The sequence below is a fragment of the Mastigoproctus giganteus genome, chromosome 8 (assembly GCF_048544385.1).
Source record: "Mastigoproctus giganteus isolate SK-2022 chromosome 8, ASM4854438v1, whole genome shotgun sequence".
NCBI lineage: Eukaryota > Metazoa > Arthropoda > Arachnida > Uropygi > Thelyphonidae > Mastigoproctus > Mastigoproctus giganteus.
This window is the reverse complement of record NC_143582.1, coordinates 162188707-162207678: the sequence shown is the minus strand read 5'-3', so window position 1 is coordinate 162207678 and position 18972 is coordinate 162188707. Positions and strand designations below refer to the sequence as shown.

At 37.0% G+C, this 18972-nt stretch overlaps 1 protein-coding gene across 1 annotated transcript in view; it reads left to right on the top strand.

The window, feature by feature from the left end:
- cutlet (chromosome transmission fidelity protein 18 homolog) overlaps positions 1–18972 on the top strand; it is a 404162-nt gene that overhangs the window by 237335 nt on the left and 147855 nt on the right. Inside the window, exons 12-13 of the mRNA XM_090380385.1 lie at positions 3926–4053; positions 12167–12247. Coding sequence (XP_090236511.1) covers positions 3926–4053; positions 12167–12247 — 209 coding nt within the window. The remainder of the gene's footprint in view (positions 1–3925; positions 4054–12166; positions 12248–18972) is intronic.

Here is an 18972-nt window from a genome sequence, read left to right as displayed (position 1 = left end):
GTTGGTGGAACAGACTTCCATCCTTTGTCGTGGAAGTTGATAGCTTAAATAAGTTTAAGGGTCAGCTGGACAGGTATTTTGAACGAACAGAGGGGTGAAGTGGAAGTGGTTTTTTTTTTTTTTTTTTTTTTTTGGCTGATGCTGCATAAGCTTGCTTTCTTGCATCAAATGCCTCTACTAATGCTAATGTTAATAACATACAGAATGCTTATTCCCCTCTAAGCCCCTCATAACTTTCTTGAATGTTAGGAAAGTAGAATTTGGGAAAAAGTAGTGGCTATTTCCCCATCAATTGCTGCAATGTCTAGTATCACTTCACTTGTGGATGAGTGTTTATCTCAAGAAGACTAACCCAGCTTATAATATTTTCCAGTATTTTTAGTGTATGATTTTTTGTCAATATAGTACACAAATATTGAAAAGTTATTCAAATGAAAACTACAAAAGTTAAAATTTTATTTCATAAACAACAAAGAGATTATTGCATTGTTAATCTTCAGTACAGGTAACTATTACATTTGATGTGCTTTCTCTAACTCACCACTAATGCTTGGATTCCTCAGGGAGAAGTTTTGTGGTTGGTGTTGAAACCCTTCATGCACCACTGTCTTGACATCTTAATCTGATGAGAAGTATCCTCTTTGTGTATTTTTAGTGGCCAAAACAGGTGACTTTGGACACTAAGTCTGGTGAATGTGGAGGATGCAGTAATACCCCTCAAACTTTATCTTCTGTATCTGATTCACTTTAGAATAAGCTATATGAGGATGGGCATTATCATGCTGCAGGCATATAACAGACAGCAGACCATGACATTTCTTTCAAATTGTCTTTAACTGGTTCACAGTCAGATCGCAGTATTTGTTGCTTGCTACTGTTTCTGCTCTCTTCAGATGTACTAGAATCACTCCTTTACGATCTCAGAATATGATATCTCAGATTAACACTTTTTTGGTTGATGATTGGGCACGACTTTCCTTGCCCAAGGTGAGTCTCTATGGCATCACTCTGAACATGAGTATTTGTTTCTGTGTATACTCTGGGATGACCATATAAAATCAGAATACTTCACAAGAGAGAGAGAAAATACAAGAGAATCACTGTATTTAGTAGTCACGGCTTGTACTATGGTACTTAAACACGTGTAATTCTGTACCCTTGTGTTTGACCACTCAGAAAAGGTGGCCTTAGTTATCATTCTTTCAGTTCTAATACTAAATGCCAAGGAATCTATCAAGCACACACTTTCTGAAAGTGCAAATACTTGTTAAAGTGCAACTACTTGTTACTAATTTTCAAGATGAAGATTAGTAACCAGTACTAATCTTCATCTTGAAAATTCACTGTTTCCAAATTATTCTGGAGAGTAGGCACCTGCAAGGTTTGAGGTGTATAAGGCCTTGAATGGGTTGAGCAAGCTGAATGCTGATGGGATTCTTCTTCTTGCTCAGACTAAGAACCTGATTGAGCACAGTTTCAAATTGAGGAAGAAAGTTGTAGAATAGATGTACAGAAATTGCCTTTAGCCAGTGGGTAATTGATTGGTGGAACAGGCTTCTATGTCTTGTTGTGGAAGCTAATAGCCTAAATAAATTTAAGGCTGAGCTGGACAGGCATTTGGATCAAATGGAGGGATGAAATGGGAGTGGTTAGTATTAGCATTAGTAGAGGCATTTGATGCAAGAAAGCAAGCTTATGCAGCATCAGCCAAAAAAAAAAAAAAAAAAAAACCACTTCACCTCTCTGTTCCTTCGAGATACCTGTCCAGCTGAGCCTTAAACTTATTTAGGCTATCAACTTTCACGACAAGGGATGGAAGTCTGTTCCACCAACAAACCACCTGCTGGCTAAAGGCAAATTTCCGCACATCTATCCTACATCTGTCTTTCCTCAATTTGAATTTATGCCCTCTCAGGTGATTCTGAGCAAGAGGAAGAATCCCATAAGCATTGAGCATGCTCAAACCATTCAAGGCTTTATACACATCTATCAGATCACCTCACTGGTGCTTAGTCTCCAGACACTGTAATTTACAAAACTTTAGCCTTTCTTCGTAAGAGCACCCTTTGTTCCATTCACTAACCTTGTTGCCCTTCTGTGTACTCATTCCAGCAGCACTACATCCTTCTTGAAATGAGGCCTCCAGACCTGTATACAGTACTCTAGGTGTGCCTGACCATTGCCTTACACAAGGGAATAATCACCTCCTTATCCCTGCTAGAAAAATTCCTATATATCATTGACAATACACCATGAGCTAATCTTGCAGCCCATCTGCACTGCTCAGAGAACTTCATATCTGCCTGCACAACCACCCCCCAGGTCCCTTTCATTCTCTACCACTGTCAGTGTAGTACCACAGAGTTGATACGTTGCTCTGGGGTTGCTGTTTCCCATATGTAGTACTTTACATTTGTCAATGTTAAACTTCATTTGCCACCTCTCAGCCCATCTACTCAACCTTTCCAGATCCTGTTGCAGCAGCATAGTGTCAGTAGTGTCCTTGACAACCCTGCCTACTTTGTATCGTCTGCAAACTTGGACATTAAGCTTGATATAGCATCATCAATATCATTTATAATTACAGAAAACAAAAACAGACCCAATACTGAACCCTGAGGGACTCCACTAATAACATTAGTCCATGATGAGCAGTGTACATTGATTACCACTCTCTGTCTTCTCCCCCTCAACCACCCATTTATCCATAGCAGCAATTTGCCTCCAATGCCACACTGCTCCAATTTGTGCAGCAGTCTTCCATGTGCAACAGTATCAAAAGCCTTTCTAAGATCCAAGTATATAATATCAAAGTTATTCCCTGCATCCAGTTCTTTTGTGACTGCATTATAGTATCCAATCAAATTGGTCAGGCAAGACTTCCCTTAACAAAACCATGCTGTCCCTGAGCTATAACTGAAGTCTTGTCTAGGTGATCCTGCAGTGCTTCTTTAACCAGTGCCTCCATTAATTTTCCTGGAACAGAAGTTAAACTCATAGGTCTGTAATTACTTGTGTCAGCCTGTGATCCTCCTTTGTGAATTGGGGTCACATTTGCACATCTCCAGTCTGTGGGTACCTCCCCTGAGTCCAAGGAAGCTCTCATAATTATGGCTAAGGGTTTGCTTACTTCCTTTGGTGCCTCCTTTAATATAACTGGATAGATCCCATCCACCCCAGGTGCCTTTCTTGTGTTTGTCTTCAACAATTTCTCCTCCACTTTACTCTCAGTTATTACAAGATTCTCTAGCTTACTGCCAGAGTTGAATACACCTCTGGCATTCCTCTCGCTGAATAACTCCTCATGTGTGAATGTCGATGCAAAATATTCATTTAGTTTGTTAGCTACCTGAGCAGGATCATCAACAGTTGACCCATCGATATCAAGTGGACCAATGTTATTCATCCCCTTCCTTCCTTCTAGAGTTTACATAAGTAAAGAACTCTTTGGTGTTTTTCTTTGCATCCCTTGCCAAAGATTTCTCGTAATCTACCTTCGCCTGCCTGACCTCCTTTGTAATTTTTTTTTTTTTTTTGGCTGATGCTGCATAAGCTTGCTTTCTTGCATCGTATGCCTCTGCTAATGCTAATTTCAGCAGATGGTGCTATCCAGTGACATTTGCTGCACATTGTTGCCAACAGGCTTCACTCAAGAACCTGACACAAGGTTATCATCAATTTTTGCATAATATGCATTTTATGTTGATTTTGTGGTTTTCATTTGAATGAACCTTTGTAAAATATAAAATGTATCTATTTTTTTATTATTTTTTTTTTTTTTGTTGCAACCTGTATATGGTTTGCAGTACAAAATCATGATAGTTTTCTAATTGCAGCACATTTTTCTGTACTAACTAGTCATTATGTGCACTTTACCTGTACTTTTTTGAATATAAACACATGTGGTCTTGTGTTATATTTTCAGTTTATTCATAATAAGCAACACGAGATACAGCTTTCAGATGTGCAAAGATTAAATATAGGACAGAAAGATGTTCGGAGAAGTTTATTTTCTGTGTGGCAAGAAATTTTTCAGCTTCCTCGCATGAAAAGGTTCTTTGAGATTTGCTATTTTTTTTTTCTATAATTATTATTAAAGATTTCTTTTTTGTAAAGTAAATTTTTGTATTTATTTTTAATTTTGCATTTATGTATTTATGTTTATCACTATATTATTTTTTATGTTATATTTTATTATTAATTATATAATATCGGTGTAGATACACCATAGTTTACCACCCATAAATTTGAACTACACATGTAGTGTAAAGCGTTTTAATTGTATCTCATATTATGGGTGCCTTCACAACGAGATAGCTGGTATTGCGCTATTTCAAATAGATAACGCTTCTCTAGTAGAGAAGACTGCTGTTATTTATTTTCAGTGGATACCACCACCCAGATGATCGTTTCGAAGCTAGTTGGCTTCATCATCAGTGAGTGGGCAGGTACCCTGTTAATGCAACATGCCATCACAGTTGCGAAATTATTTCCACAATATGAGAGATGCCAAATGGTGTATAAATAATAATGTATTAGAAGACAAAATGCACAAGGCATAATTTCTTATGGATTTAAGTGCAATACCAGCTATCTCGTTGTGAAAGCACCCACAATGAGATACAATTAAAACGAAGCCTTTACACTACATACGTAGTTCAAATTTATGTGTAAACTATGGTGTATCTACACCGATATTATATAATTAATTGTCTAAACCCATTAGAAATTGTCTTGTACACTTTGCCTTCTAATACGTTATATTTTATATGATTAAATTTTTTTTTTTTATATACTTTATTGCTATACAAATACATATTTATTGCATTTATATAAATAATTTTTTCAAGGACTAATATATTTGCTGCTGCTTGATACATATGTGCACGTTTTTAAAGGATTTTTGCTCCTCAACTTTCTGAAAATTATGGCATATGGAATGCACCCTATCAAGTATAGACAGCAGCGAATGTATTAAAATACATGGTATGTCAAGGCTGAGAATCATAATGAAGATTTGCATGTGTTAACTAACTGAATATGGTATTTATTGCACGTATGCTACGTATATAAGTACCATGACAGGTCATACTTGAACAGTTGTATGACACAGTCATCTTCTGTACAGGAAGAGTCTTTGGAGAGACAGTTTTCTTAAAGCCCCCTAAGGTTTCTTACTACTAGTGAAGCTGTATATTGTAACTTCATTATAATCATCAACATCAGTTGGTGAACCATCACTTTTCTTTGCTCAGATTGTTGAATCATCTGATTGTGTTCCATCTTATAGATAGGGAGCATAATCAGATCTCTGAGATCTAACTTATGATTATATTGTTATAATGGGTGAATGTAAGAAAGGCTTAAGTTTTGCAAATTACAGTGTCTGGAGACTGCACTTGCGAGGTGATCTGATTGAAATGTATAAGGCCTTGAATGGTTTGAGCGTTCTCAACACTGATGGGATTCTTCTTCTTGCCCAGATTAATTGCCTGAGGGGACATAAATTCAAATTGAGGAAAGCCAGTTGTAGAATATATGTGCAGAAATTTGCCTTTAGGCAGCAAACTTTCGTTTGTCATTGTAGAAGTTTTTTTTTTTTTTTTTATGAAAACCCCAAACACGAAAGGTATCAAAACCCATAATACTTAGTACCACGCATGGGTTGAAGGAGAAGTATGGTGGGAGGGGGATGCCGGAAACTTTCTCTAGAAACTAAACATGGGTTGAAAGCTTAAATAAATTCAAGGCAGAACTAGACAAACATTTGGAGCAGCGAATGGATGGGTGAAGTGGGAAGGTTTTTTTTTTTTGGCTGATTCTGTATAAGCTTGCTTTCTTGCATCATATGCCTGTGCTAATGCTAATGCTTGAGTACCTTGAGTGTTGAGAGAGGAAACACTGATAATTCTTCTAACTGTCAGTGTAGTTGCTATTCTGAGTGGGTTTTTTTTTTTTTTTTTTTTTTGTTGTTGGAGCATTAGCTTTTGTGGCCATATTGCACCTCCCAAAGTTTTTGCATTTTCTACTCTGATCCAAGCCTGAGGTGGGATTCGAGCACACAACCTTTGGGTTGCCAGGCAGGCTCTTTACCCACCCGGCTAGCCTGGTCAGCCCAAGGTTTCTTATCTTGGTGGTTCTATTGGTTTTTCATTGACAATATCAGGAGAATTTATAAGTGATATTACATAAGTGTCTAATAACAGGTACTATAACCTGTTATAAGCTGTTGGAATTTTGAATAGTTAGTGTTTTTAGCCATTTTGGCATTTTGAACAATTTGTCTGATTCATGATCAAAATAATATTTACTGTGAATCAAATTTTATTGTGATTATAGGAAGGAAGAACCAAAGAAATATCAGTTTTAAATATTTGTTTTATTCTCCAGGTTAAGGTTCTGCCATGATATGGCAAAATTGCTACCCTCTTTTAAATATTACCTAATACTTTGAGTATAAGGTAATATTTGAAAGAGGTGTCGTATTTCCCCCTAGTTTTGGGGCTCCAGAAATCAGAAAATGTATTGACCCATGTATAAGTCAATATTAGAAGATGTACTTTGGGAGCATAGCTGACATTGCCCAATTTTTATATATTTCAGCACAATGAAATGGGTGAATTGTTCAAAAATATTTGATCCAAAACTTATTATTATTATTTTTTTGATAGTAATTGAATGGAGTGATGATAAACAGCATGTTTGGTTTTATGAAATACATTAATATAATAGGCATCTCTGTAGCCAGGTGGGAAGGAACAGCAGTGCGTAGCACACTCTTCTTGATTAGACGGGGTTCGAGCCCGTCACCACCACATGCGGAGGATGCGAAAAGGTCAGGGAATGACCATCGCATATCCCGGAGCAATATGGCCTTAGTTGCTAAAGCTCCTAAAAACCAAATAACAAACAAACAAACATTAATATAATATATTTCATAAAATTGAATATGCTGTTTATCATCACTTACTATAATTTAATTTTAAGTATTTTAACTTTAACAGATCATTACATAACTTAATATTAAATGATTAAGCAGCTGTTTTTGTGAAAGAATTAAAAAACTGGTTTTACATGATTACCGGCATGATATACTGCACTTCAGATTAAAACAAAACCCTTCAATATCAATTTCCTGCTATGGCATAACAACAAATACAGTGCTATAAAAGGTGAGAAATGCAGAACTATTGGCCAGCCTGTTGGACACTGTTTCTCTATTGGCCAGTCTGTGAACACTGTTTTAGAGATATCCCCCTCAAAATGTAAGGAAGATTGGATCTTGCCATGATGTCTATCATAACCTAAAAGGTGCCTCCATAGCCAAGTGGGCAGGAGCAGCAGTGCGTAGCACACACTTCTCTATTAGACCAGGGTTCCAGCTCCTGACCATCAAATACGGAGGATGTGGAAAGGTCAGGGAATGACCATTGCATATTCCCGGAGCAATATGGCCTTAGTTGCTAATGCTCCTAAAAACCAAACAACAACAACATAACCTAAAAGCCCTCCAACAAACCAATCTCTTCCATCATACTGCATAATGCGAAGAGATGGGATGTTGTTGGAGGTTAATGAGAGTCATCTACCACCTAGTATTGCTTGGTAACACAGAGGGACAGCATTCCTATGTGGTATGGGTGCCACACCTCAACCCCCACCTACATTGGTTCTCAACTGGGTGGTCACCTCTAGGTGTCGTATTTCAGGACTTGCACATGAGGGTTATACTCAGTATTACTAACAATTCCACCATTATGAAGGTGCAAGTAGAGGATTTGACTGTCACAGACTGACCACACTTCACCAAAATTAGGTCTATTTGACTTGAGTGTCACCGTCACCTGAATTTCATTTCTCTCAGGTTGCAAGCCCAGTTTGATATACATGCAGAATGTCTGTGACAGCCTCAAGGGCCATTTAGCAGCCACTCTGTTGATATCTGACAAATGGCATTCCTGCATTTGATATACTGCTATAACACATCTTTGGAAGGAATCTAGGTTTCTTACTTGTACGTGTCTACTTCTGTCTATCTTTTCCTTTGTGTGCTGTCTACTTATATTACCCCCCTTCCCCTAAACCTCGGTTTGCAATCTGGAATGGACTATTGTTTATCCTCCAGAACTAGTGAAATCCAAATTTGGATTCCACTAGTTCTGGAGGATAGGGTATGTATATACCTTAGAATCAGGGGATTATTCCCACTGGTATAATTTTTTTTATTAGTTTCTTTAATTTTACAGCTTATTTATTTAATTCCTAAATGAATGAATTTGTTTTAATTTAATTACATGAAATTATACTTCTTATTGGAGAAATAATTGTGAGAATTACAGTTGGAGCAGCAAGCGTGCTTAGTATAGCAACCTTGGCTTTCATGAAAAGGACCTGACTTATGGGTTAAAAATAACTGCCCATCATATTGATATTCACATATACAACCAAACCAACCTACAACCATTAAGTTATCCTGAATAGACTAGCCAGCCTATTTATAATAACTTAATGTGTAGTACCTTTCAAACTGAAATTAAATCTCAAAACTTTGAAATGTCCAAAAGGTAAATTTTTCAGTTTATAAAATACATTTCAATCCAGATTAAAAGACCTGTTTTGAAATTTTTGATATTTATTTAGAAATATAGTATACTTTCCAAAGCAGAATAATTCAGATATAATTTTGTTTATTTTGTAAACTGTAACGTAGAGTACACAGTATAGACCCGTGGTGGCGAACCTATGACACGTGGGTCAGATACTGACCCACGAAGGCTTTGTAAGTAACCCACACGCACGCGTTTATTGTAATATTGGCCTACTTTTTTTAATTATAACAGAGAGAAAAGATTATTAAAAAATTATAAAATATAAATATGTAATGTCAGATTTATAAAAAAAATATATAAATAAAAATAAAATATATAAATAAAAAATAACAAAAATCCAACTGGAATGTGGACGTCGCGCGTCGGCGAACAGTGTTCTATTGTATTAAACTACGCGTGTGGGTGACTCATTACATAAACTTGGCGCGATTTGTCATTGCATTGAAGAACGGAGATGTATCGGGCTAGTACAAACTCGCACTCTCTCAGTATTGGACTAAGAGGCAGACTTAACGTACGCGTCTAGATATGTTAATAATAAATTGATTATAACTTAATTTTTCTATTGTCAAATTTTCTCAGCTACATAACCAATGTAAGTATATTAAGTGGGCCTACGTTTATAAAAGTTCATCTAAAATTATTACATCCTACATATATAATATATATGTAGGTTATAAAAATATATATATTATATATATTTTTTGCAGGCTTAGCCCTGAACTATGTCAGTGGTTAAAAAAATGAAAACTAACGGTACAAGCTCCAGACCATATCAAACAGAATGGTTTGATAAATATGGTATGATTGAAAAGAATAAAACAACTCTGTGTGTTATTTGTAACGAAAAAGTCACCTCTCATACATTCAATGTAAAAAGACATTTTGAAAAGTTGCATTCAAATCTTAGCTTCTCAACAGACGAAGAAAGGAGAGAATATTTTTTACAAAAGAAAAAACAGAATGATTCACAAACAAATGTTTTAAAAACTTTTTTGACTCCGAAAAATAATATTACAGCTGCTAGTTTTCAAGTAGCCCATTGCATTGCTCGCCATGGGAAACCTCTTTCAGAAGGAGAGTTTGTAAAACAAGCATTTTTAGAATGTAGTGCTACTCTGTTTTCAGATTTTAAAGAAAAAGACTTGATTATAAAGCGTATAAATGAGTTACCAATAAGTCGCAATACTATTAAAGATCGAGTAATAGAATTAGAAAGAAATATTTCTTCTCAAATACATAACGACTTAAAGTCTGTAGAAATGTATTCGATTGCTTTAGATGTGAGAGTATTGATGTAAATGGTTATGCACAACTAGCAGTTTTTGCTCGATATAATGCAGGCAATATAATGAAAGAAGAGTTAATAAAACTAATAACATTGAAAGGAAGGTGTACCGGTCTTGATATTTTTAAATATTTTGATAATACATTTAAAAAAATGGAAATTGACCTACAAAAAATTGTTTCTGTAACAACAGACGGTGCTCCCAATATGGTGGGAAAAAACATTGGTTTTATTCAGCAGCTTAAGAAAAATATTAGACATTCTCTGATAGAATTTCATTGTATAATACACCAGCAAGTTCTATGTGCGAAGCAAGGTTTAAAAACATTTTCTAGTGTAATGCCAGTTGTAATTAAAGTTATTAACTTTATAAACGCAAGAGGTCTTAATAAGCGAGAATTTGCACAATTATTAGAGGAAATTGAGTGCCAATATTCTGGGATTTTGACATACAACAATGTTCGATGACTCAGTTGTGGCCAAGTTCTTAATCGGTTTGTCATTTTATTAGACGAAATAAAGCTCTTTCTGAATGAAAAAAACAATAGTTATGACGAATTTTCAAATATAGATTGGCTAAATGATTTAATGTTCTTATGTGATATCACTCAGCATTTCAATGAACTGAATAAAAAACTTCAGGGACATGGACAAATTGCATTAATGATGTTTGAAAATATCAAAATATTTATGAAAAAAAAGATTTGGAAATGAGCACCATGAAATATTTTCCTCAATTACAAAAACATTTTCAAAACACTAAAGATTTTGAAAATATTCTTGACATTCAAGAAAATGCAATTAAAAAATATTTAACCATTTTGCAAGAAATAAAACAAGCTTTCCATGAGAGATATAATCAATTTAAAAGTTTGGAAAATACATTTCGCTTTATTTTATGCCCACATAAAGCAGAGTACGATACAATGCAGCTAAACGATTTTATGTGGCTAGGTATCACTAACTTAGAAATGGAATTAATTGAATTCCAAAGCAGCATAGTGTGGAAAAATAAATTTGAAAACTTGATTTTCGAAGTAGAAGGAAAAATTTCAGAAAGTAATGCAGATAGGCCTAATGAAGATCCCACACTGAAAGTTGAAAATATTATATTAAACGCATGGTATTCTTTACCGAACAATTTTACATGTATGAGGAAACTGGCTAACGCTCTTCTCACAATGTTCGGGTCCACATATTCATGTGAAAAATTGTTTTCCTCGATGAATTCTGTTAAATCTTCCAACAGGAATAAACTTGGAAATTAATTGACTGCAAAATGTATTAAAGTAATGAACACGAAGTATGTACTTAATATTAAGAAACTGTCTGAAAGTAAGCAACAACAAATTTCGCATTAAATATACTTTTATCAACTTTATTACACATACTGTATCTGTAATTATGTTAATTATTAATAAAGAATATTTCAAAATAAAAGCGTTTTCTTTTATTCCTTGCTCATTCAAATACTTTGTGCAGAGGCAATACTGGTGCCACCTGGTCATGATGTCACCTGGTGCGGTACAAGGTATCAAATCAAGCTTCAATATTTACTTTTTTTTTAGCTCTTCACTTGCAAAAGTTAAAGTTATAAATCAAAAAGGAAACAAAAACCTTTTTTGGATTATTTCAAAAGTGAGAACCAAAAAGTGTCAACTTTATCTCTTAACAAAATGTTTGATGTTTCCAAATAATTGGCACCCTTTTTACTCCCCCCACCCTTTCTAATTGAGGCCACTAACTTATGACTCATGGGCTAGTATTTAAAAAAAGAAATAAAAATAATTGACCCACTTTTCAAAAAGGTTCGCCATTACTGGTATAGACTAACACAATTTTTTAGGCTAGATCCTCAAACTACGGATAGTTTGAGGCTCTAGCCCAAAAAATTGTCTATACTATTGCACACCATCCAGTCTCTCATATTGTGGAGTTATACTTCATAACTGGTTGTCACTTGCTGCAATACCAGGTACCTACCTGCCCACCAAAGACAAGCCAATAAGCCTTGAAACGTGCCGTCTGGGTGGTGGTATCTGCCAAGAATAAGTAATGTTATAGGCTTCTCCATTGGTGAAGCTTTACTTATTTGAGGTAGTGCAATATCGGGGCACCTTGTTATGAAGATTTTCGCTAAATGAGATACAACCAAAACAATGCCATTTCACCTACTTCTGTGGTTCACCACGTATTAATATGATACAATGACACTAACTTGTCTGTTATAGAGCACAGTTTATTGATTGTATTGTATTTTATTTAACAGGAGACAAATTGGGGATATTGTTGAAATATCAAGAAATGTGTCTTTTATTAATGAAGATGCAGGAAATAATTTAACTAAAAGGTAAAGATTAGATTTTTTTCCCCTTTGTTTACCCTTTAATTGTACCTCTAAATTGCTCTGCATGTTACCTGAATGTACAGAAGAATTTTATATCAGTTTTACACTATTTCAGATTTTTTTTTTTTTTTTTTTGTTTAAGGATATAGTTAAAATTACTGACTGAATGTAGTTCATGATTTTTTTTTTTTTTTTTTTTATGAAATTCCAAACACGAGAGGTATTAGAACCTATAGTACTTAGTACCATACTTGGGTTGGAGGTTGAGAAGACAAAAGAAGATATTTGTTGATGTTAGACTTCAACTTCTGTACACTAATTTTCAGAAAATACATATGAAGGAAGGTTGTTCCAGAAAACAACAGTTGAATGAATAAACAAGGAGGAAGAAAAGTTGGTTCTGTGAGTTTGAAGTTGGACAGTAAATGGATGTTGGCTGGTGGCTGCATGTGTTCAGATTGTTTTGACAGAGATAGCGGGAATTATAGAAGCCAATTCAACAGAACAGTGCCCATGGAAGTATCTGTAGAAAAGGCATGCAGCAGAAACAGTAAATCTATGAGGCAGCAAGTAGAAAGACTCTGTTAGAGAGGAGTCATTAATTAACCTAACTGCCCTCTTCTGAATGGAATCTAGAAGCCTGAGAGAGGTTTTGGGGGCACCGCCCCAGATGTTGGAACAATATTCCATGGTAGGGCGGATTTATGATTTGTACAGAGTGAATAGCTGTTTGGAAGGAAAGTAACACCAAAAGCGAAAGAAAAAAACAAGCTTTTTAGATGCAGAGAAAGCAATATTTGTAACGTGCTTGTGCCAAGACAGATTAGAAGTCAGGGTAATCCCCAAATGAGATATATCATTTTTCCTAGAAATCGGAGTGTCACCAAAGATAAGCATAGGAGCAGAAGAATCCTTTTTGCGAGATATAAGACAAGACTGAGTTTTAGAAGGATTGAAATCAACTAAGTTGTCTGTGCCCCACTGGAGAATTACCTGGAGATTGGCATTTAAGAAATTGATAGTGGATATTCGAGAAGTTGAAACTGATTGAGCAGGGCAAGATTCCTCAAAATGGAAAGTGGAATGGAATATGCTATCATCGGTAAAACTATGGATAGGATTTCTAGTCCATGTAAGAAGGTCATTAATATACATGAAGAAAAAAGTGGGGGAAAGAACTGAACCTTGGGGGACACCAACATTAGTGGAGAAGTTAGAAGACAGAGAGCCATTTACCATCACCCTCAGTGAGTGATCAGAGAGAAAACTGGATAACTAATAACAAAAAACAATTGGCAAACCATAAGATAGAAACTTGCTTAGAAGATCTTTGGGCCAAACATGATTGAAAGCCTTTGAGATGTCAAGAACAACTGCTTGTTTCATGAACTTTTCCATTGAACTTTTCCATAAATGGGTAACATAAGCCAGAATATCACCAGTGGATCGACACTGACAGAATCCATACTTGCGATCGTTGATCAGATGGAAGGTTTCTAGGAAGTTTAAGAGTTGGCGGTTAATCAATTTCTCGATTACTTTAGAAAGAGTAGAAGTAATTGCAATTGGATGATAATTGGATGGGAGGGATTTGTCACCCTTTTTAGGAACTGGCTGGATATTAGCAAATTTCCAAGCAGAAGGCAAAACACCTTTGGAATGAGAAAGTGAAAAAAAGGTGGCAAAGAATAGGAGTAAGTTCAGGAGCATAGGTTTTGAGAACAAGTGGAGAAATACCATCAGGACCTAGAGCTTTCTTAGCATCAAGATTCATCAAAATCCTTCTGATATCCTTTTGACGGAAGACCACAGGAGGCATTGAATGGTTCGTGTTGGGAATGGTGTGAGGTGTTTTTCTAAGATCATTAATACATGAGTTGGAAGAAAAATGGGATGCCAGCAGGTCAGCTTTATTCTTGGCTGAAGTGAAAACAGAACCATCTGGTTTTGACAGAGGTGGGAGCAGAGATGGGCAAAAGTTGCGGCCAATAGCTTTGGCAAGAGACCAGAATGCTTGGTACTATTAGGGCAAGAAGCAAGTTTTCTTCTCTTAGCCTGTTCAAAATGTAGTTTGGACTGATTAATAGCTGCTTTACAATTGTTGGAAACAAGCCAATTACAATATGCAACGTTCTTCTCTTGAACAGCCTTAACACATTTATTGGAAAACCCAGGTTTAGATGAAGGATGAGATTTTAAAGTGGAGTGTGGAATAAAGGATTCCATTCCTACAAGCATAATTTCACTGACACGATCTGAGCAAATGTTGCCATCAGAAATTTTTAAACAGTAATCCGACCAAGGAAAAGAAGTAAAGAAATCTAGCAGGTCATCCCATTTTGCATTCTTGTAATGCCAAACAATACGAGGTTGGGAATAGCCATGAGATAAAGGCTCCATTGGAGAAGAGACAATCACCAAGTTGTGGTCTGAGGTGCCTAAAGGACCGCTCACTTCGATCATGTACTTAGAAGGGTTGTTTGTTAAAAAAAAAGATCAAGCATGTTGGCTATATTGTTAGGATTGTCCAGTATTCTTGTAGGTAAATGAACAATCTGTGCAAGGTCATTAGTAATTGCAAAAGCCTCAGCATCTCGACCAACTGGGTCAGTGTGACTAGAAAATGGAAGCCAGTTGGAGTCGTGAACATTAAAATCACCAAGCAAAATTACCTCACTGTTAGGAAAGTTGGACTGGAGAAAGTCAAGCTGCAAAGAGAGGAAGTCAAAGAGCTCCTAATGATTAGTGCGGTTGGGAGAACGGTAGAGACAACAGATGAATTTGACACAATGAGGTAGAGAGAGAGAGAGAGATTTTATGCCAGAGGAGATTCCAAATTACCAAGTCTCTGACAGGGAATATCGGAAGGGAAATACCTTTGAGGCAAAAGGAATCATGCAGTGAATAATTTGGGCAACTGAGATGAGCAGTAGTTGAATCAACTGATAACTGAGATTCTGTCAGAAAACGTAAATGGGGTTTGGCAGACTTTAAGTAGAAATGGACATCATTGGGATTAGAATTTAGAACTAGGAAGTGTTTGGGAGGTTAGATCTTTTTGCAGATAAGCTTTCTCTATTAGTTTGACAATTCATGGTGTATTCAATAGTAAGAAAAGTGGAGGGGACATGCTGTATGAAGTAATGAATTTTTGGATATGGCATACGTGTGATAAGAATATACCCAGATCCTTGACATAACGTGGTCTCGACAATGCCCCAACATACACACTACTCAGACTCCCTCCAGTCACTATCTGACAGAGTAGAGGTAGTAAGATTTAGCTGATCCGGAAACCTCCTAAGAGCTACCAATAGGTTCGGTCCGGTGTACTAACTAGCAGCCGGCCTGTGAATACCGTTTTAGAGCTGTACCCTCGAAATGTAAGGAAGATTGGATCTTGCCATGATGTTCATCATAACCTCAAAAGACATCAGTCATACTGCATGATGGAAGAGATGGGAAAGGGTTGACTGGAACTTAGCTGTGGAGGCTAAACATGGGTTCCACCACTTCAAGCCTCCAATAAGCAAAGTGGTGATATTGCATTGGTTGATGAGAGTCATCTATCACCTAGTATTGTCTGGTAACACAGACGGGTGTCATTCCGCCATGCGGTGTAGGTGCTATACCTTGACCCCTGCTTACTTTTGTTCACCCAGAATGTGCTTGTGCATGGAATTTATACCCAGGATTACTAACACTCCCACCATCGTGACGGTACAAGTAGAGCATTTGGCAGTCACAGACCGTCCAGACTTCGCCGAAATTGGATCCACTTGACTTGAATGTCACCCGAATATCAGTTCCATCAGTGTTTTAGATTTCCAGAACTCTCAGATATGCCAGACAAGCTGTACTTGTTTGGCATATCTGAGAGAATGTCTGTGACAACCTCAAGGACCATGTGATACTGATACTGTTATAGTTACAAGAATATTGGTGGCTTGAAGTGGTGGAACCCATATTTAGTCTCTAGAGCTGAGTTCTGGTCAACCCTTCCCTATCTCTTCCATCATGCAGTATGATTGGTGACTTTTGAGGTTATGATGAACGTCGTGGCGAGATCCAATATTCCTTATATTTCGAGGGTACAGCTCTAAAACGGTGTTCGCAGGCCGGCCGCTAGTTAGTACACCGGACCAAACCTATTGCTAACTCTCTAGGAGGCTTCCGGATCAGCTAGTGTATAATCTTGCTACCTCTACTCTGCCAGATAGTGACTGGAGGGAGTCCGAATAGTGTGTATGCGGGGAGCATTGTCGAGGCCACGTTATGTCAAGTATCTGGGTATATTCTTACCACATGTACGCCATATCCAAAAATTTCATTACTTCATACAGCATGTCCCACCCACTTTTTCTTACTATTGAATACACCATGAATTGTCAAACTAATAGAGCAAACTTATCTGCGAAAAGATCTAAACCTCCCAAGCACTTCCTAATTCATTTCACAAATATACGTGGTCTCAATTATAATCTGATCGATGTCCATTTCCACTTGCAGTCTGCCAAACCCCATGTACTTTTTCTGACAGAATCTCAGTTATCGGTTAATTCAACTACTGCTCATCTCAGATGCCCAAATTATTCGCTGTATGATTCCTTTCGCCTCAAAGGTGGTACTTGTGCATATGTCCGTTCTGATATTCCCTGTCAGAGACTTGGCAATTTGGAATATCCTCTCTTTGATCTTCCCTGGCTTAAAATCTCTCTACCTCATTGTGTCAAATTCATCTGTTGTCTCTACCGTTCTCTCAACTGCACTAATCACTTGGAGCTCTTTGACTGCCTCTCTTTGCAACTTTGACTTCCTTCTCTTTGCAACTTTCCTAACAGTGAGGTAATTGTCCTTGGTGATTTTAATGTTCACAACTCCAGCTGGCTTCCCTTTTCTAGTCACACCGACCCAGCAGGTCGAGATGCTGAGGCGTTTGCAATTACTAATGACCTAGCACAGATTGTTCATTTACCTACAAGAATACTTGTCAATCCTAATCATACAGCCAATACGCTTGATCTTTTTCTCACAAACAACCCTTCTAAGTACATGGTCGAAGTGAGAGGTCCTTTAGGCACTTCAGATCACAACTTGGTGATTGTCTCTTCTCCAATGGAACCTTTATCTCATGGCTATTCCCAACCTCGTGTTGTTTGGCATTACAAGAATGCAAAATTTGATGACCTGCGAGACTTCTTTTCTTCTTTCCCTTGGTCGGATTACTGTTTCAATACTTCTGATGTCAACGTTTGCTCAGATCATGTCAGTGAAATAATTCTTGTAGGAATGGAATCCTTTATCCCACACTCCACTTTAAAATCTCGTCCTTTATCTAAACCTTGGTTTTCCAATAAATGTGCTAAGGCTGTTCAAGGGAAGAAAGTTGCATATCATAATTGGCGTGTTTCGAATTCTTCAGTTTCATTTTATGCCTACACCAAAGCTCACAATAATTGTAAAGCAGTTATTAATCAGTCCAAACTAGAGTTTGAACAGGCTAAGAGTAGAAAACTTGCTTCTTGCCCTAATGGTAGCCGAGCATTCTGGTCTCTTGCCAAAGCTATTGGCCGCAACTTTTGCTCATCTCAGCTCCCTCATCTGTCCAAACCAGATGGTTCTGTTGTTACTTCAGCCAAGGATAAAGCTGACCTGCTAACATCCCATTTTTCTTACAGCTCATGTATTAATGATCTTTGAAAAACACTTCCCACCATTCCCAACACGCTCCATTCAATGCCTCCTGTGGTCTTCCGTCAAAACGATATCAGAAGAATTTTGATGAATCTTGATGTTAAGAAAGCTCCAGGTCCTGATGGTATTTCTCCACTTGTTCTCAAAACATGTGCTCCTGAAATTACTCCTATTCTTTGCCGCCTTTTTTCACTTTCTTATTCCAAAGGTGTTTTTCCTTCTGCTTGGAAATTTGCTCATATCCAGCCAGTTCCTAAAAAGGGTGACAAATCCCTCCCATCCAGTTATTGTCCCATTGCAAATACTTCTACTCCTTTCTAAAGTAATGGAGAAATCAATTAACTGCCAACTCTTAAACTACCTAGAAACCTTCTGTCTGATCAATGATTGACCGTATTGGATTCCGTCTGTGTCGATCCACTGGTGATATTTTGGCTTATGTTACCATCATTGGGATTTATGGACTAATTCAATGGAAAGGTTCGGTGAAACACAAGTAGTTTCTCTTGACATCTCAAAGGCTTTTGATCGTGTTTGGGATAAAGGTCTTCTAAACAATCTTCCATCTTATGGTTTGCCAACTGTTTTTAGTAATTGGTTATCCAGTTTTCTCTCTCATCACTCACTGAGGGTGATGGTAGATGGCTCTCTGTCTTCTAACTTCTCCACTAATATCGGTGTCCCCCAAGGTTCAACTCTTTTCCTCATGTATATTAATGACCTTCTTCCATTGACTGGAAATCCTATCCATAGTTTTGCTGATGATAGCACATTGCATTCCTCTTTCCATTTTGAGAAACCTTGTCCTGCTCAATCAGCTTCAACTTCTTGAAAATCTGCTACCAATTCCTTAAATGCCGATCTTCAGGTAATTCTCCAGTGGGGCAAAGACAACTTAGTTGATTTCAACCCTTCTAAAACTCAGTCTTGTCTTATATCTCGCAAAAAGGATTCTTCTGCTCCTATGCTTATCTTTAGTGACACTCCGATTTCTAGGCAAAACGATATATCTCTTTTGGGGATTACCCTGACTT